The sequence below is a fragment of the Pogoniulus pusillus genome, chromosome 30, assembly GCF_015220805.1.
Source record: "Pogoniulus pusillus isolate bPogPus1 chromosome 30, bPogPus1.pri, whole genome shotgun sequence".
Classification (NCBI taxonomy): domain Eukaryota; kingdom Metazoa; phylum Chordata; class Aves; order Piciformes; family Lybiidae; genus Pogoniulus; species Pogoniulus pusillus.
In genome coordinates, this window is record NC_087293.1 from 3,242,648 (window position 1) to 3,262,670 (window position 20,023).

The 20,023-nt window shown below is 46.3% G+C and overlaps 1 protein-coding gene across 10 annotated transcripts in view; it reads right to left on the bottom strand.

Annotated features, from left to right (window-relative positions):
- ARVCF (ARVCF delta catenin family member) overlaps window positions 1-20,023 on the bottom strand; it is a 322,255-nt gene that overhangs the window by 9,344 nt on the left and 292,888 nt on the right. For all 10 annotated transcript variants that reach the window (XM_064168747.1, XM_064168744.1, XM_064168741.1 and 7 more), the window contains 6 exons: window positions 10,230-10,357; window positions 9,143-9,293; window positions 7,587-7,779; window positions 6,714-6,825; window positions 6,027-6,117; window positions 4,778-4,831 (listed from right to left, as the gene is read on the bottom strand). In XM_064168747.1, coding sequence (XP_064024817.1) covers window positions 4,778-4,831; window positions 6,027-6,117; window positions 6,714-6,825; window positions 7,587-7,779; window positions 9,143-9,293; window positions 10,230-10,357 — 729 coding nt within the window. The remainder of the gene's footprint in view (window positions 1-4,777; window positions 4,832-6,026; window positions 6,118-6,713; window positions 6,826-7,586; window positions 7,780-9,142; window positions 9,294-10,229; window positions 10,358-20,023) is intronic.

Consider the following 20,023-nt stretch of genomic DNA (forward strand, 5'->3'; position numbering starts at 1 on the left):
CTTTGTCTCCTGACAGCTAAGGAACAATATGAAAGCGATGCACACAAGGCAGGAAAGTGTGAGAGGGTTTTGTAAAGACATGGCTCTAATTATTTCACAACCTCTGCTTTGAATCATTGTCAGCCAATGCAAATCTTCATTTATTTTCCTGATGCACCAAATTTCCCTCATTATCAGTGACAAATAGATCCTCTCCTGCTCTGCTTTGACAGCATTGTCTATCTGCAGTAAATGACACTCAAATTTATAGCTCCCTGTAGGCTTTTGTTTTCCCCTGTGTAATTGAGGGATCATGAATGTTTTCATGTCCTGACAGACTGGGTTCTTAGAACACCACACAAAGGTTTTGCATAAACTATCACAATGTTCCTTTCCTGGTGTATTGCTTGTCTCAGACAGATCATTAAGAAGAAGTCAGTCATGGTTTTTGTGGAGTTCCTGTGTCAGAAAGAGGCACTGTTTGCCCACATGATAGAAACCCACACATCTACACTGACCTGGACCAAATGCAGTCACAGAGCAGGGCCATGAACATTGTTTGTGCTGGCCACAGCCAGGTTAGAAGAAACACAGAATTAACCAGGCTGCAAAAGACTTCTGAGATCACTGAGTCCAACCTATCGTCCAACACCTTCTAACTAAACTATGGCACTAAGTGCCTCATCCAGTCTCTTTTTAAAACACCTTCAGGCATGGTGACTCCACCTTCCTGGGCAGCCCATTCGGATGCAAATCACTCTTGCTGCGAAGAACTTCCTCCTAACATCCAGCCTGAACCTGCCCTATTGCAGCTTGAGACTGTGTCCTCTTGTTCTGTTGCTGCTTGCCTGGCAGCAGAGCCCAACCCCACCTGGCTACAGCCTTCCTTCAGGGAGGTGCAGACAGCAGTGAGGTCTGCCGTGAGCCTCCTCTTCTGCAGGCTGCACACCCCCAGCTCCCTCAGCCTCTCCTCACAGGGCTGTGCTCCAGGCCCCTCCCCAGCCTTGCTGCCCTGCTCTGGACACCTTCCAGCACCTCAACATCTTTCTTAAATTGAGGGGCCCAGAATTGGACACAGCACTCAAGGTGTGGCCTGTCCAATGCTGAGCAGAGAGGCAGAAAGACTTCTCTGGTTCTGCTGGCCACACTATTCCTGATACAGGCCAGGATGCCAAGCAGGTTTTGAAAGTCTCTGGAGATGAAGACTCCACAGCCTCTGCAGGCAGCCTGCTCCAGTGTTTCAGCACCCTCAAAGTAAAGAAGCTTTTGCTTCAGTTTGAGCAAAACCTCCTGTGTTCTGCTCTGTACTCACTGCCTCTTGTCCTATCACTGGCCACCACTGAAAAGAGCCCAGCCCCATCCTCATGACCTTCACCCCTTAGATATTTACATGTATTGGTAAGTTCCCCTTTCAATCTGCTAAAAGCCCCCCAGGTCTCTCAGCTTCTCCTTGTAAAAGAGATGCTCCAGTCCCCTCATAACCTTTGTGGCCCTCCTCTGAACTCTCTCCAGTCCCTCTTGAACTGGGAAGGCCAGAACTGGACAGAACACTCCAGCTGCAGCCTCATCGGCCAGAGCAGAAGGAGAGAAGTTGTCTTCTGCATTGCTTCACTGAGTATCTCCCATTCATTCTGCAGCAACACTTTTATGCCATCACAGATTAGAGGACCAAATGCCTGCCGAGTGTCTGTCTGTGCCCTCACATGGCTCTCAACTTACAAAGATCAAACCTCCAAACACCTCAAGAAAGAGAAGGAGGAGAAAGGAAAAGTTATGCCCGAAGACAGGCGTGTAGGGCAGGGGGATCTGAACTATGTGTTTCTGCTCTGAACACCTCTCAGCTCACAGATGTTTGTCTGACTGACTGCAGGCTGAGGCACAGATACAGTCTGAGACCTCACAAATGTGTCACACAGCCTTGAGATTGCAGTTCTGCTGTTCCTGCAGACAGCTCAGGGTCACAGCCAGCCTCGGGCAGAACCATGACAATAAACATTAATGATCTTCAGATTACTCGTGCAGAGCCACTTGCCTGGAGCTGATGAGGTCTGACAGACCTGAACTATTTCTGCACTGGGCTGTCTAATGCATCCCACAGTAAGACATAAGATATGTTTTCTTCCATCTCCCAAGACATCCATGCACCAACCAGGCCCTCCCACTGCTCCAGTCACAGGAATCTGGTCCGGTACAGCCTGCTTATGGGAGAAGTATCTTTCTGTCTCCCAAGTCACACTACCTCCTTTAGAGAGAAGTGTGACCTCCACAGCATTACCAAACAGGCTGAGATACCAACAGCAACCCTGAACGAGAGGCATTGTGGGTTAACAGGAGAGGCCAAAGCACCAAGGCAGCTTAACCCCAAGACAAAGAAGTGACAGATGAGCAACAGCCAGGCAGTGGTGCTCCAGAAGAAGCAGCCTGGTGTGCTGCAGGGGAACAGGAGGAAGACTGAGCTGGAAGGACCAGGCTGAATGGATGGGTACCTCCAACGTGTTTGGCATGGAAATTCACTTTGTTCTGCACACCCTAATGTGTTTGGGGTCATCGGAGTTCAGTATCAGAGCAGTGCAGCAGAAAGATAACTATGAGCCTAGAAGGATCTTAATTAAATGAAACAGACGACACAAAGCTGGAGGCAGATGACAATTCCTTAACAGACACTGAATATAAAGCAGAAAAGTCTTAGGGTAAGCTAAGTCAGGAAGAGAGTAAGGCAAGGGGAAAGGGAAAACACACAACAGAAGGCATGACACAGGACCTTCTGCAATAAAAGATAAGCTGGGATGTCAAGCAACTTTCTCTGGTGCTCTCTCATGGGTTTTCTTGGCAAACATAGCTGGGGTCAGACTCTCCTGGATGCTCGACCCAGACTGGTGTGGTTATGTGGGGATACTACTTCACTGCTTACTGCAGGTACAAACCCAGAGACAGCACACTGATGTTCTGCTCCTTAGATCTGCCAGGTGGGAGTGGAAAACAACCCCAGAACTCCTGAATACAAAGTCCACAATGAAGTTAAAATCAGAAAATAGTCCAGAGCAGTTTTCACATTAAGTGTGCCCATAAGACAAAGACCATGTGGCATCTGGAAAAGCCTGAAGGAAAGAGATTAAGCACCAAGGTCTTATTCCAGTTCCTTGAAACTAAGGATAGTAAATTGGCTAATTAATTTAGTCCCTTCTCAGCTGACCTCTGAGACAGAACAAAGTTACAGTCAGACTGGAGTTAAAGAGCACTCAAGAGCTGGGGTTAGGAAAACTTGACAGATTTCATCTTCTACTAGTGATAAAAAGTCTGGAGAACAGAATGGCCCAGAAAATCTGCCTGATGTGCATATGCTGTGAAGTTGCACTTCATTTTGTCCTCAGAGCTGTACCAGTAACTCCTGAAAGCATAAGGCAACAATTAATATTGTGTCTATAAGCACTCAGCACTGCCCATACTGCAGCACCTGCTTGCACACAGCTATCCTGCCAGGAAAGCTTCTCTGAAGTTATTTCCTTCCATTGTGAGAACAAATGTTTCAGTGTTCCCTTAGGCAAAATACACATGGACAGTTGATTCGTGGCAGGTGGCATCTCGTTTTTCCACACCACAAAAAGTAACATATACCTGTTCTTTGAACTTCTGAGCATGCTTGGCTTTCAGCTTGGTTCTAACTCACTCTTTTTTCCAGCTACAGCCACAAACAGCAGTGTATCAAACTGTCTGACTTGGAGGCATTAATAGAGGTATTAAATAAAAACAACATCACCTGGAAGAAGGAAAATGCAATCCCAAGAGACCACACAGCACCTTTATCTACCTTGGTAAAGAAAAAAAACCCTCTACAAGGCTTAAACCACAGCTATTATCAATCCCAAAGCTCTTCACTGACATTTGATGGCTACTCTCAGTCTGTAAGAAATGCTGGCCCCAGCTAGCTGCAGGTGAATGAGAAAGGTGGAGGCAGGATTATCATCCACACTAACTCTTTTTTGCTGTTAACAACAGAAAACAAAGGCAGAATGGATTTAAACACAAGGGTTACATTGAAGTCAATTTTCATAAAGATGATGAAGGGAATGGAACATCTCTCTATGGAGGAGAGCCTGAGGGAGCCTTTGGCCTGGAGGAGACTGAGAGGTGACTTCATTAATGTTTATAAATATGTAAAGGTGAGTGCCAGGAGGCTGGAGCCAGGCTCTGCTGGGTGATGCCCAACGTCAGGACAAGGGGCAGTGGGTGGAAGCTGAGGCACAGGAAGTTTCATGGAAGCATGAGGAGGAATTTTTTCCCGGTGAGGGTGACAGAACACTGGAACAGGCTGCCAGGGGTGTTGTGGAGTTTCCCTCTCTAAAGATATTCAAGACTTGCCTGGATGTGTCCTGTGTGATCTGGTCTAGGAGATCCTGCTCTGGCAGGGGGGCTGGACTGGATGAGCTTTTGAGGTCCCTTCCAGCCCCTGACATTCTGCAATTCTGAATCCCCAGACTTTCAGATCTCTAACATGGAATGCAGCTGCCTCAAGGGGCAGAGACTGGTATGGAAAGTAGGTCAAGAGATCTCCATTATACACTTACAGAATTGGTTTGTACACTCCACAAGTATTTAAAAGAAAGACAGACAAAAAAGAAGGGGGTGGGGGCTGGGGAGGGAAGCTGAAGACCAATTTTTGGTAAGGTGATGTTCTGTTTTTAAATGTCAGCTTTATCCATCTGAAAGAATTGCACCTAGAGAAATAGCTGAACTTTGCTGTGAGTGACAGTCTGCTCTATTGAAACAGACAGAAGGTTTGATCTGTGACTGAATTTACCTGGGCCAAGTTCATCCATAGGTATCATGTCCCGACTCCCAGCCTTCTCATTATCTGTAGAACACAAACATGGGATCCACTTGAGCTACAGTAGCTTTTCTCAGCACCTGGCAGCTTTACATTAGTCACAGGACCAGAGAGGTCTATAAAGTGCTGAATATAGAGACTACTGTAAACCAAACCCCAAACTATCCAACTGCTACCCATACAGAAAGGGAAGTTTGATTTGAGCTCTCCAAGGAGCACATGGTAATCCTTGCATTTTCTGCTTTGACACTGGATACAGAACTCCTTCTCTCCCCTTGTGGTAACAGAAACCACAGCTCTGCTCTGGACTGCCAGCTCCAGTCTGGTCTCCCCATATTAGAAAAGAAAGAAATTAAGTAAGAGTGCAGCTTCACATGGCACACAATCCACGCTAGCAGCTTGCTGAGCCAACAGAAAGCTAACCCACAGAGCAAACAGGAGAAAGTTCACTGTCAGATCAGCAAACTGACCCAAACCACTGCATGATGTCTGCATGACATGCAGCACCTACCTGACCAGGGACAGGGAAGGTGGAAACAGACAAAGCAGTGTGGGGCTCTTTTCTGCAGTTAGAGCAGGTCAAGAGCCACATGGGAAACTCTGACTTAGGAGACCAAAGACTTCTGAAAATAAATGTTTACATCTGAGTGTTAGAAACTAGAACCAGAGACAAAGCAGTCACAATGGAGCTGGAGCTGCATCAGGCCTGATGAGCTGGAGTTTGGATGAACCATCTCCAGTGAAAAACCTGCACAGTGGAGCAGGAAGCACTGCCAAAGCAGGCACTTCATTTGACAAAGGAAAGACCTCACTCCTAAGGAGGGGTAAGGCCAAGCCCACTGCCCAGCTGTAGGCTGCGTTTCTTAGTGTGTGTGTATATATTTAAAACAGATATTTCACTGCCAAACGAGGCTGTTCTCATCTTCCAAAATTCTAACTCACCCAGTCTACCCCAGATTCTCCCAGGAAGATTTAACTGATTACACTGCACACAAGTTGAGAGGACAACATCAGTAGTGTGTATTTCACAAGGGGAGGAACACTACCTGTATCCAGCTAATAGGACTGATCATTTGGGAACTGTGGGGTAGAAAGCACCACATAAATAACACATTTTTACCTCCTCATTCCTGGCCCTAGCACTCCCATAGCACAGATGTGGCAAATCCAGAAAACAAGCAAAGAAAGCACAGCAGAAAAAGTGTTAGAGAGAAGAACTGACCTTGACTTTTATCCACTAGAGGCAAAGTGCTGTCGTCATAGCCAGACTTGCCAGCAGTACCTTTGGAACCCTTTGGAGTTGCAGAAACAGACTAGAAAACAAAAATTACATAAATATGGCATTGTTACTCATTTTTCTCAAGTCACAAAACCTCAGAGCAGAGAGAGAGATTACAGAATGCTGCTAACCCCCCTTTCTGTTGAGGGCATGGCCCTGAAGTATTTTTATTCTCACACAGATTTGCTGGTGGAATACTTTCCCTCTTATCTAAATGGCAGCATTGTTGGTCTGTAAAAGGAGCTCAACCTTTTCAGAAGGAAAAACGAGGAGGCTGCATGTCAGGAACAGGTGGCTGCCCTGCACTGCTAGATGGAATGTTTCAAATGAGAGACAACTGAGGAAAGCCATGCTCATGCTAATTCTTCCTCCAGAAAAGCATGGACATTAGGCCTGTATCAGGTGGCAATCCTCCAAAACCCTGAAGAGCTACGTTTCAGACTGCTGGAAAACACACCCAGCAGTACCTGCACGATGCTGTGACTGAATGAATTGCAACACACTGTTCTATCACCCAGAAAAACAGAACCAAGGTCCCCCAGCCCACCACACTGTAGTATTAGACCAAGTTAGAACAACTTCCACTCAGACTCAGTATTAATGGAAATGCCTAAGACCCAGCATCTTTACCTGGAAGTGTGATTTGTTCCACCCATCCTTCTGCAGGGCATTTCGTAGCTCTTTATAGCTCCATATCATCTGAAGAACGTGAGATGCTGCTTTTGTTTCTCTGGGAGACTGGCTGATTTGCAAGGTAAAACGAGAGCTTAAGTATCAAGCAGTGTGAGACCATTCAGATCACAGAACGTCAGGAGTTGAAAGGGACCTTGACAGATCGTCCAGTCCAACCCCTCTGCCAGAGTAGGATCACCTAGGGCAGGTCACACAGGAATTCATCCAGGCAAGTTTTCAAGGTCTCCACAGAAGGAGACTCCACAACCTCTCTGGGCAGCCTGCTCCAGAGCTCCGTTACCCTCACAGTGATAAAGATTTTCCTTGTGTTCATGTGCAACCTCCTCTACTCCAGCTTGCACCCATTGCCCCTTGTCCTGTCACTGGACTCCACTGAGCAGAGTCTGGTTCCGTCCTCCTGACACTCACCCTTCACACCTTTATAAACATTAATTACTGTACCTCGTTAACCATTTTACTTCAAAGAAACAGATTTCATCAGTGGCATTTCAGGAATGGAATGTTGCCACAGGAAAAAAGCCTCCCACACTAATAACTAAAGATGATGGTTTCACTGCAAATGCTTACGTGGTGCTAAGATGTATCTGACAAGAGGAGAGCATGTCCTAACAGGACTGAAGTGACTGCTCAATTAGAGGCTTTAATTAAGTCACCCTACTAAGGGTGCTGGCTGTTTTTACTGTGCCTATCTTAGCTGCTCTGAAAGGTTAGGATTCTTGCACGCTTCCACAAAGCACAAGCTGCTGTTCCCAGTGACATCTTCATGTTTTCAGTGAGTTCTTAAGCATTCTGTTTTCAACTGTCACTTACCTTGACTTGCTGATAGCTACCAGCTTCTGAATGCCCTGTGTCTGGATCAGAGACCTGGCATTTTCTGAGCTGTCAGTAATGATTTCATGGATGGTATTCAATACTGCGACCACTGTATCCTCTTCCAGGTTCTTTGCAGATCTCTGCTGCCTGCTAGGCAAATTCCTTACCAGCTCACCCATAGCATAACTACCTAGATAAGGGGAAGAGATACCATTAGTCAGCCCTAATAATCATTTCAGCTTCCCATCCTCAATGATAAACCTCAAGGGTGTTTGCCATGGTGAAGAACTTTATGATACATGTGTTTGGAAACTCAAGACTGTAACTTTACAATTTATCATTCACATCAAGGGGATTGAGAGTTGATACCCAAGAAAAAGTCCTTCATGATGAATGCTAAAAGGTATTGAGGGGGGAAAAAAAAGTAAATCTTTACTGATAATTTTACAGCCAACATCTATCATACTTTGCAATGCCTGAGGCAAAAAGCATCCAGTAGCTGCTGCTAATGCCACATATTCATGCTAATACACGCACATGGCTTACTCAACTTAGCCTTGTAATAGGCCTTCTGGGGCAAGGTGTGCAGCCATGCATTTATTAACCTTCCCCCAACAAAAGTAAGATGATTTCCTCCTGGGTGCAGTTAGCCTTCTCAGTGTACAGTACTGGAGGAAAACCAGAGAGTCCAGAGTTTATCACTCCCAAGTGCCTGTCTGTACCATTTGCCTAGCTGCACCTCTGAACTATTCAAAAAGAAACCTGAGATATTAAAGCAGAGTCCCACCTTGCTACTTGTTAGTATCAAGTTTGATGATAGTCCTGAATGTGACACCAATATTTCCTGCCCTGACAAGGTTATAGGTTAAACAAATACATCAGTTAAGTACAGAAGCAACCAGAGGAAGACCCAACTCACAGTGGAATCTTTCAATGTTTCTGGGTGGGTGAATGCTTATTTAGCCCCTGGAAGAGAAGCAGCGAGCACAGCTTAAGAGCTAATTCCATGAAGAGTAAATTGTTTGGTGCCCAGCTTCTACAGGTACCTACCACACAAAATAATGAGAAGGGAAGGAGAAAGTACAAAAAAGAGACCACTTTAGAGTCCACTGTGCTTCCTCAGGCAAAACTCCTACTCTAAATAGCAGGCCTAAGAGCAGTGTGTGACAGAATGCTGGGGGTTGGAAGTGACCTCTGGAGACCACCTAGTACACCACCCATGCTAACACAGGGGCACAAATGCCATGCCAGCCAGAGCTAAGGAGTCAAGAAACCTCTTAATGCCCCTAATCCCATGCACACTGACACTGCCCTCTCCTGCAAAAACCTACATCTGGTCTTACTCTCAGTCAGAGATTCCCCTCAAACCACAGCTCCTGCGACTAGGCTGGAAATACATTCTGAGATGACAGCTCTTGACTGGTGGCTGAAGAGTAATCTTAGAGAGCATGGATGGAAACTGGATACTAAAGGAATCTTCACCACAGATGGCAGAAAATGAGGTCCCAAGGGCAGCCAACATCCCAGCCTGCTTGAAACAGTTCAGAAGATACCTATGAGATCTTTATTGCGCCGATCCATGGAAAGGTTTCTCAGGGCAATTGACACAGCCCTCACCACCTTGTCGGAGTCAGACTGCAGCAGCTCCACAAGCACCGGTAAGCCTCTCTCCTTCCGCACCGTCGCACGGATGTATGTGGACCACTGATTGGAACACACAAGGGAGAAGAAACAACGCAGAGGACTGTGAGCTCACAGCCTGCCCTCTCCTTGCCCATGGCATTTCTTTCAGTGCTGTAATGCATTCTTTTTCCCTGCAAAGGCTACTTAGGTTGTGTGCTGATGCATCTATAAATTAACCCATCATTCACGTTCATCAAATGCCAAGGTAGAAAGGCTGCAGAGGTTTGCTGTAAAGCTTAGCAAGCCACTAGGGAAAGTGGACAACATCAGAAAGAAGGAGCATCATCTGCCAGCATCTGTTCTGCACACACCTCAGAGTGAAACACATCCCTCTGGACTAGGAAAAAGGAGGTCATTTGAAGGGAACAGGAAAGCATCCAAAGCATCTGTTATCTCCCAACTCCAATTTCAAGCTTTTATTCTGTTTCATGATTGTTTTTTAAACAAACTGTATCCAAGACAGCTGTGAAACACCACACTGCTGATCCTCAGGCTGAGCAGCCCCAGTCTGCCATGTGGTTCCAGAAGTGGTCAGGCATACCTTTGAGAGAACTGCCTGATTAGTGCTGGGGATGCTTCAGAGAGGATTTCAGAGGACACTCTGGAGTGCAGTTTCCTGAGCAAGCTGACAATCCAGTGACATAAGTATTCAGGACACGACCATCTAACAACAGGCTTCTCTGAATGGATGAAGCAATGGTTAAGTGCTTTAAGCAGTAAAGCCTGCTCATGATTAAATTACCACGAGCTCAGTGACACTTCCATCATCTGTCCAGAAGATGCAAAATATCTTAAGTGGGCAAATACAATGGAAATAATTTCTTTGGAGTTACCACCTCCTTCCCTTATCCAAGAGATGTGAATACACAAAGTAACAGCATGGTGATAATGGGACATAGTTTTGTTCTTTATTGACACAGAAGAAACAAAAAAGGCTAAAGAGAAGCCTGCACTCACTGTCCAGTTGCCAGCACTGAGATTCTGCAAAGCCCCTGCTGCAGCTTCCAGAGTGTTGAAGTTCTGACTTTCAGTAAGGATGGAGAGGTACAGTCGGACCACATCTGGCTGGTACAGTAATTCAAAACCTGCAGGTGGGGAAAGAGGACAAGCAGAGAAGGCAATGCTTGAATAAACACAGAGCAGACCTTTACTTAATCATATCTGTAGCCAAGAGAAAGCTGCACCACAAGCAGAAGGGCTTCTGCCATGTCCAGGACATTTTATCCACTGCAGAAAATGGTGCCCACAGGAACTTGTGCACAGGATCTTCGACCTGGGCTGAAAGTCCCTTTGCTTGTCTTCAAGTTGACAATCCTTTCTGCAACCTGTGCTACACTACACACTGCCTAGCAGGCTGAGTCTATGAGTGCAATAACAAGGCTGTAAGAAGCGATTTGTGGCTTCTTACTTTGCACCTCCAGACTGGCTTGCAAATTTGCCCTCCTATCCTCTGCTGTCTCAGTTCTAATTGGAATTTCCCAGAGACTCAAATACAGTTGATAGAACCAATAACAATTTATAGGATGTCCTTCCCTCTTCCCCCTCCTTTCCCAAAAGAAAAAGGAATTAGATGGAGAGCAAGGAAAGCTGTGCAGACCCAAATAAATTCTCTCACTGCCATTTGGAAGTTAAAAGAAGAAAAGTTTAAGCATAAATAAAAGGTATATGAGGTAGGGAAGTTACAAAGGTATAGGGAAGGGGAAACAAGATACAAAACCTGAGAGTATACAGCCAGACTTGATGGCAATGGGTTTGTCCACATGGTGGGTGATGGCTACGTGGTGAGACAGAGGAGAACCAGAAACAGGATGGGGGTTGAAGGCAGGGGAGAGTGAAAGCAACCAGGCAGTCCCCCTGCTTTTATGGCTCTTAGACAGGTAGGGCAAGTGAGCTAATCACCTTCACCTGGTAGTGTTGAGACCCAACCCTGGGGAGGGGTCAGGACCACCTGGGGTCAAGTTCAACACCACTCTCCCAAGAGTCTTAACCCTGTACATGTGCTCATTCAAATCTACCTCTACACCATTCCAGACACAAGCAGGGCCAAACCCAGCAAGCTACACAATCATATCTGCCTCCCACTTCTCACACCTAAGTGACAAGAGGCAGATTCAAGATGTCAGTGACTAGAATCTCCAACTGGTAGGGGCAGGCAGAAATGCTGACTCCAGTTGAATCCTAGGTAAAGAAATACACCACTGTGTGCAGTGGCAGCACACAGAGACTGGGACAGACACATATGGTAACTAAATATCCCCAGGGTCACCGTATCAGCTTTGCAGTCGAAGCACGGCAGGAATGAGAACTATTCTCAGCTCTGCCAGGGATATCCTTTTGTCATGCTGAGTAACTGACAGTAGCATCCCTGCCTTCACTTCCTCAGCCACTGGATTAGGATTTATCTGTCCACCTACATTAAAAAAGAGGTCCTGGGCAAGAACTTCATCACTCCGAGCTGTTGCATATTTGGAAGCAATCTTTATCCCTCTTTCCTCACACACTGTGGCGTGACATGGTGCACTGATGAGGGAAGAGTATGCCAGCACCCAGTTAAAGGGCTTGCCAGACAAACATGATCTCTGTGATCGTGGTGCTGATCAGGTTGTGGGAACACAAACCTAAATCCCCCCAAGTGAATATGGAGAATAAATCTTATGGGGAGCTACAGAGGGAGCTGGGGCTGTTTAGTCTGAAAAACAGGAGGCTGTGGGGAGACCTCATCACTGTCTACAGCTACCTGAAAGGACACTGTGGAGAGGTTGGTGCTGCTCTTTTCTCACAGGTAAACTGCAACAGAACAAGAGGGAATGGCCTCAAGCTGTGACTGGGTAGGTTTAGACTGGATATTAGGAGCAATTTTTTTCCCAGCAAGAGTGGTCAGGCACTGGAATGGGCTGCCCAGAGAGGTGGTGGAGTCTCCAAGCCTGGTTGTGTTTAACAGTCATTTGGACGTGGTGCCTGGGGATATGGGTCAGGGTGAACCTTGCAGAGTAGAGATCTCAGCTGGACTTGGTGATCCTGAGGGACTTTTCCAACCAGAATGTTTCTGTGATTTGGTGAGCACAGGGAGGCACAAGCAAACCGTGGTCAGCACAGACTCCTCTGCAGTTACTGTAGCTAGGAGGTATTTCTGGATTTGTAGCTTTCCTGGTGTCTGCATAAGTAAAGGTCAGCAGGCACGACCTAAGGAAAGGCTTTCTGGAAAAAACATGGCATGGGAGCAAGCATAAAGGTGTGACTGAGCTAAGAGGAAACTGAAAGCTTGCTTTGAGCAGAACAACTGTAAAAGATTACAGATGCACACGAAAAGAATGCTCTGCATGTGACAACAGTAGCATAATGCAAAGCAAGCTTTCCAATAACAAGAAAGGAAACCAACAAACCACTTCCCATCCTAAGTCCTTTCTCTTCAAAATTACCCATCTCACACACACATTTCCCAGCCCATATCACAGATTATTGTGTTTCAGGCACCTGAAATCAAATCTGGAAGCAGACAAACTGAGCAATGCTCTCCTACCCAGTGGCTATCTCATCAGTGCTTTCTTCTAAACAGTCTCTGTTGCTGAAGGCTTTCTGAAACAAAAGCTAACCTTTCAAATCTAACTCTTTCTCTCTGTGTTTCACACTAGATATTGCTGTGGGGCTCTGCTAAAAGTCTCAGAACTCCATACTTTATAACCTTGAATAATGCCATCCCTAACCACAGGCCATGTTACTCCCTGAGATACAGGCAGGGCTTATTTACCCCATTGGAAGCAAGGAAACGCTTCACCAGCCAAGGCTTTCTTTTCTCCATACCAAAAAGTTCATCTATGCACAAGGATCCCCGAGCTGCCACGTGCTGGCTCACCCTTTTCCCTGCTCAGCTCCTCACGTGCATCCCACCAGGCTTGCATTCTTCCCAAACCTCCAGATAGTTAACCTGCTGCATGAGTCTGTGACTAGTTTTAATGCCACCACTTGCTTGCTACATGACACCCTACCAATATGTGCAAGCTGCAACAGATGGCAATCCCCAAAGGCACCCTGCCAATCCATACCTCTTACTTTTCTCTTCTCCAATGTCCTCTCCTTGAGTTGGGATCATTGCCCTCTATATTGAACGCTGAGAAAAACTGTAGTTACTTAATACATGAAGCATGAACAGTTGTATAGCTTTTCTCCATCCCTCAAATAAGTTTGTGATTACGTGACTCCAGCATGACCTTCACATCACCTTTTTCCTCTGCCACTTCACAAGGTGAATTGGCAATCTAAGAACTCCACAAGAAAGACCCCTGCTGCCTGCTAAGTGTGCAGTATTCCTTTCCTCAACACTGAGACTTAACAAAAAATCTCTTAGGATAGCCTACTGAATTTGGACACTGTTACCAGTTAAGGAAGCCTTGCTGAGATGTAAATCAGACCAACAAAAGAGATGAAGGTGGCTTCATGAGCAGATAATATCCACACAGAGCATTTATCACTTCTGTACTTCAGCTCAGACTGGTCTGTGGGTGAACAGTAAGCAATTGCTCTCTGATGGCTTTGTTTTGAAGAGTCTAGCTACAGTTTTGGCACACTGGGGAAGAGCCTGACATGTTCACCCTCTCCTGTTCTTGAAGTGAGGTCTACAAAGTGCCCTTTCTGACAGGCTGCATGTTCCTTTTTGGCTGGACACTCTTCCTTCTTGGCATCTCCCCATACAAGAATACTAAGATGCAACAACCCTCTCACCTCTGCTTACCTCCTGTGAACAGAGCTGCATTCCAGTCACGAATCTCCCCCCTGCCTTCTGTCATTACTTCTCTTCATGCATGAAAAGCCTCTCCCCCAGCTTCTTCCTACCCACTAGTGTAAGAGCAGCTCAAAAATGCCTTCACCTTCTCTCTTCAGCAACGCACAGCATCTCCTCTACCAATTACCAGTACGTTCCTGCTTTGGGGCATAAGCCCTGAACCAGTCTGGTGGATGATTCCCACCTTGCTCCACACATCCCCACTTTCCAACTACATTTGTGCCTCTGCCCTATTAGTTTTAAATGGAGTCAGCAAACGCCATGCACCATATATGAAACTCTGTCCTCTTTGACAGCTTCCCTGTTCAACTGCTGCATTCTTCCAGCACTGCAGCACTTGTGTGTCAGCCTGCTTATGCTAGAAAAAGGCAGGCAAGGAGTAGCTAAAACAAAGTGTTACAAATGTCCCTCATGGATGGCTGCTCATTAGCAGAGATGAGAACCTAATAGCAAGAAAGTTCCTGCTGCACCGGAGGGTTTTTCCCTCATTGACAGCAAGCTGACACTTTTCATAAGCATTAGAGTCCCTTAAAAAGAAACAAACAAGTTTTCTCTTTTCTCCATCTGCCTCCTGTCCTAATGAATCCAGCTCTGCTATTTATAGGGTGCAATTTGTCTGAATTATTCAAAATCCCCTTCCAGGGTTGCGTGGAGGCCTCGCACGTTTTGCCACGAAGCGCTTCAAGCACGTTCCTGGGAAGCACAGCTGGTCTCACCTCCATTAAGCACCTGCTTCTCTTCAAAACTGATTTCCTTAATTTCAAGATCATCTTAATTGTTTTTTTCCCAGGTAATGCTACTTTTGTGCACTATATGGCTAATTGTTTACAGCCATTTTTTGAATGGAAATGAGAGAAGAGGGTCGTTAGTGACAGGCAGTGCATCAACCAAGAGAAACTTGCCCTGGTTTTGCCTTTAAAAAGCTGGTTTAATTACAGCCCAGTTTCAGCACTGTCCTTAAACAAACAGTTTCTCCTGGAATAAATGAGACTTTTCCACCGGTTACAGATTTGTGCTGAGTTGCAATCTACACTGTTTCCTCCTGGAAAAGCATGGGGATAAGTCGTTTATTGCTTCTTTCATTGCAGAAAGCAAAGTAAATAAGTTCTCTATATTAGGTTTTGCCTGTTAGAGGAACAGAAAATGCCTTGGCTGCTGATGTCATTGTCAGTGTCAGGCATTTTACAGCATCTAACCACTCCTGCCAGCTGCTGGCACCAATGTGTAGATAAAGGAAAATCTTCCACATTTGACTCACCCTCACCAACAGGCTGTGGTCTCATCTTTCTGAGAAGAAACAAGAGGAGGGTGAGCTGCTTTGCAGCAGAGTTGCTCAAAATTGGCAAATGGATTTGTTCACACTGGCAGGAGATGCCAAGTGGATTATCCTTTATTTGCCCACAGAACAGTGACAGCACAGACAGCAATTTCAATCCTGAAGAGGGAACACCTGAGGAATTAACTGGGGCTGATTAACCACCTCCATCCACTCAACCCTCGGTCCCTGTGCGAAGAATGATGCAGCAGTTTCTGTATTATCTCCTCCACAAACCTCTTTGCTCTCATCTTGGCAATGCTGAACCTGTACCTACACTTAGCTGCATTCTGGCAATCACACAGATTCCTGCACCAGGTGCCTATCTCTGATATACCAGCTTCATCTCAAACTCTGACAACTGTCTTTGGAGCAAGGCTGCCAAATCTATTCCACTTCACCCATTCCATTTTCCTCCTACAGGCATGGGAAACTGAGCATTGGTCAGACACGTGAGTACTGCTCAGAGACGTCTCCCACTACTGTAGCAGAAATGTGCTGCTTTGATTTCTACCTAAAAAAGCCTTTGGCTTGCTGGTTGAAAAGAGAGACAAATTTCATAAGAAGCTTGAAGGACTCTGGCAAAGTTTGAGGAAAAACGAAAAAAACCCAAAACCTTAGCCCCTGGGAAAAATAACCACCACCAAAATGAACTGTGACAACTACTCCTTCTTGCAGGTCCACAGACATCTTTACATGAGCGTCTGGATTCAGGCTGCTCTGGAAGCAATTTCCCACTGACTGCACTTTAGTTCCCAGTACAGAGAAGTCACAGCACCACCTGGACTTTTTCTGGGATGACAGTAAACCAAGAGATGCATTCCAGGGCCACACCGAGGGTGCTGCCAAGCAGGAGTGGAAGTTCAAGGGCTGATCTGCTCGCCCTGTGCTGGTCAATTTCAAGCGCAAGATGTGACAGCTACCGGCAGATGGAGCGAGAGGAGCCCAAACCGCAACTTCCTCCGCAAGGTCATAGGCTTGGAAGATAAGAAAGCAGCGCCCTAAGCAACTGGGAAGGTATGAGCAAAAAGAAAGACATTAAAGCGGGGCGGGGGGGGAAGGGGAAGGAAGAAAGAGAAAACACTGAAAAGGGTAAATATTCATGTCAGTAAAAGGAACGAACAATTTGCTACTGCGTGAACGAAAAGCTCCACAGCCGCTGGACTCCTGCCCTCTGCTGACAACAGGCTGGTAGCTTCCTTCCAGCCCCTGTAGTTAATTGTTTGTAAGCTGAACAGTTGCAAAGCAGAGTTCAGAATTATTTGCTGCAGAAACGTTTTCAGAACCGCAAGCAGCAAATCAGTCCCCTTCCAGGGGTGCCTCACCCCGCAGTATGGTTTTGCAGCAGCCCCCTAGGAGGCAGGGGGGAGGCAGCTGGTTACAGTAATCACATCCTTGGAAAAAAGACCCAAGGGCTTCATTCCATCTGTATGCTGTGCTTCAGCACCCAGTGCACAAAGCAGCTTGAATGCCAACATAAACTTGCAAGATTCTTCTAATTGAAAGGCTTAACAGTAGAGAAAACGTAGCCAGCTCCAACAGAGCCAAAGGCTTGGCATAATCGATGGAGAATGCAGCCTGATGCAGATACATGTAGAATACTGAGTGTCATAGAGCAGAGGCAAAGCCAACTCCTGCAACGAATGAAGGAGAAATAAGAGGTGGAAAAGTTCTGAATAGTCCCTGTAGCTTTCACTTCAAGGCACAGCACAAGTCAGCACAGGTATTACGCTTACTGCAGAGATTCAATCATGAATGCAGCATCCACCACTGAGCAGGAGGCTCTGAAGACAGACAGAACTGCCTTTGAATAGCACTGAAAAGAACCACCAGAATACTGTGGGACACACGAGACTCAAATCAGGCTTGAGGGTACGTTTAAGGGCCTTTCTGTGCAGAAAATGAGCAGCACACTGTGTGACCTTTCCAACTCATCTGGCTAAGTCACTCACAAATTCTGAAATTACATAAACTCTCCCCAGCTTACCACATACTCCCACAAAGAAAGAAGCAATGGCACGCTAGCTAAAAAGGGAAGGAGGCAACCCCCCACCTCGGAGGATGGAACAGGAAATGTCTCCAGCACTACCAGGCATGGAGGTATGCAAAAAAAACAACTCGGCTGACTGCAGGGAAGACAGAAAGGCAGCAAGCAAAGGAAACGGGAGGGCAAGGCAGTGCAGAAGAAACAAGGATGCCTGGGAAAGCAAACTGTCTTTTGCTATTTCTATTATTCTTTACATTTCCCAAGCTCCACAAGCTGTCATCAAAGTAACTTCTCTTACAGAGAGTGCTTTGTAAGAGGTTGGTCATATTCCACCTCATATCCAAAGAATATGCAACTGAACAAAGAGGTGGCTCGATTAAACACAACCCGCTTTGACCTTGTGTGAGTTGTGAGTTCCAGCACTTCTGTTTTCCGTGAGCAGAGATTTTAAAGCTAACAGAGTTTTCCCTTTCCAAAGGACCTGCAAGCAGCATTTCTCCCAGCAGCGTTTGACAGGCTGCCCAATAACAAAGGCTTTTTCAAGCGTATGCAGCAAAGTCTCTTGGCAACTGGAGATGTTCTGTTAACAACCTTCTCTCCTCACTTCGCTAATCAGTAGTGAAAGCTCTGGAGGACCAATACTTAATAAGGATCTGGAAGTTACAGCAGAGAACTAGAGCACTACCCAAGCTCCTAGTTCAAAAGGGGACTGTGCTGTCCCCATAGGCCTGTTACTGAGGAGTAGGAAATGTCTGGCAGCCAGGCTGGTGCTGAGGAGTTGCCAAAGGTTGCCAGTGAAGGGGCAAGCAGGCGCGAGGTTGAGGGCAGAACATCCAAGCATTTGTAGGTCACCTTTTGCAGTGTGGTTTGTTTGGGTTTCAGAAACACCCAATTCTTCAGACCCAAAGTCAGCATTTAGCCCTTTGGCTGAAAGATTAAAATGGATAGCTCATGTAAGTAGCTGCCTTCACCCCACTCCCAGAAGACTTCCATCTGACCTTGGAGGCTTTAAGTACAGCACATTAAATGTTAACACTTCCTCTCTTGCCAGCCTCTCTGATCCAAAGTTGGTTTTATTTACTACACAGCAATAAAGGGAACAATCATGTTTTCTGATTCTATGCTATTCTGAAAACAAGTCTGGTTTTAAATGCAATTTGTATCTAAACCCCAAACATTAAATAAGATAGAACACACACTGGAGTATCTGCTCTGTGAGCAACACACCGAGCACAGTATGCGTAAGTGCAAGTTCCCCTTGTTACCTTATCAGCTCCCAGCCCCGCATCACCACTGCAAGGTCTCAAAGTGGGACTTGGTTCAAACTCCTGGCTCACATACACAAGGGAATAGCAAACTAATTTGCAGCAAAGGTCTGCCAGCTCTGCAGGGTTTCACAGTGTGACATTGCTAGCTGTGCAAGGGTACTGCACTCCTGCTGGCTCAGGCACACCTGACTCTAAGCTAGGGGTGAACACTTTCTTGCCTGGAGAAAAATTCTGTGTCTGCAGTACCCTCAGAGAGTAAAGGCTGTCCCTTACTCTCAGCCATTACGGTACCTTAGGACAAAAACCAGATTTAGATCCTCAGGCTGATGATCTCCCTGACAGCAGATCGATATGCCAGGAAGAGCAGCCAGGCAAGCGTGCCTAGATGTGGGCAATCTTGCCTGCTGCCTCCAGGGAAGCTTGTTCCTGAAGCATTCAGGTTAGGCATGCACCTCAAACAGCAGATACCAAAAGGCCACTGGGCAGAGAGACGATGTGCAATGCACTGGGGATTTCTTAAACAGGCAGCAGCTTGGCCCATGCCTACAGGATCAATACCAAGCGTGTCATCGATCATGTTATGTTTCCCTGGGAGGGAAAAGCTGAATTTCCAGATGCTGTCTGCTACATAATAGGAATATCAGAACAGTGGGCAAGGTCAAATGTCCACACTTACTCTTCTAGAGATCAGTGCTGCTGCTGTTGCTGCAGTTGGCTAGGGGTGCTTCTGACACATCTGTTCCTGTCTCTGAGAGAGCCCAGAAATACACGACTGACTTGTTTGCTTTCTTCTCTCTGAGAGGACCCAGATGGTGGTGCTTGGTGACCACTCACATGCCCTGAGGGGTGTCTCCTAGTGCCTGGCACCAAACAGCTCTATTTTGTCACCCCTCCTTTTCAGCCACAGACAGCAATTGCAAGGAGTGCACAATCTATCCAGTGCCCAGCCTGGCTGCCCAGTCTGGCTTCAGGCGTTTGGGCCAGATACACCAGGAGAGAATGTGGAAGCTCAGAGAGATGTCAACTTAATGTTCTCAGAGTTACAAGCACAAGTCGAGAACATGCAGGAATGCTACAATAACCCAAATCCATAAGGAATGATTTTGGCTCTGCTATGTACAGCTCTGGAACTGTGCCAGCAAGGAGCTGCACTACAGAAAGCCTCACCTGATACAAGCAGGTGTGGAAAGGGACTTCTCTTCTTAATGGGAAAAGCTTTTACATGGAGCAACTCTAGACTAGAATTTGCTTACTCTCTGCCTCGGTAGGGTTTGAATTCACTGCTTTATTTGAGCACACTGCAAGCCTTTTCCATTTAGCTAAGCTTTCCCAAAGGCACAAAAGAAATAGAGAGATGTCTGGCAAAACTAATGAGGATTGGGAACTTGAGGAAAATTATTA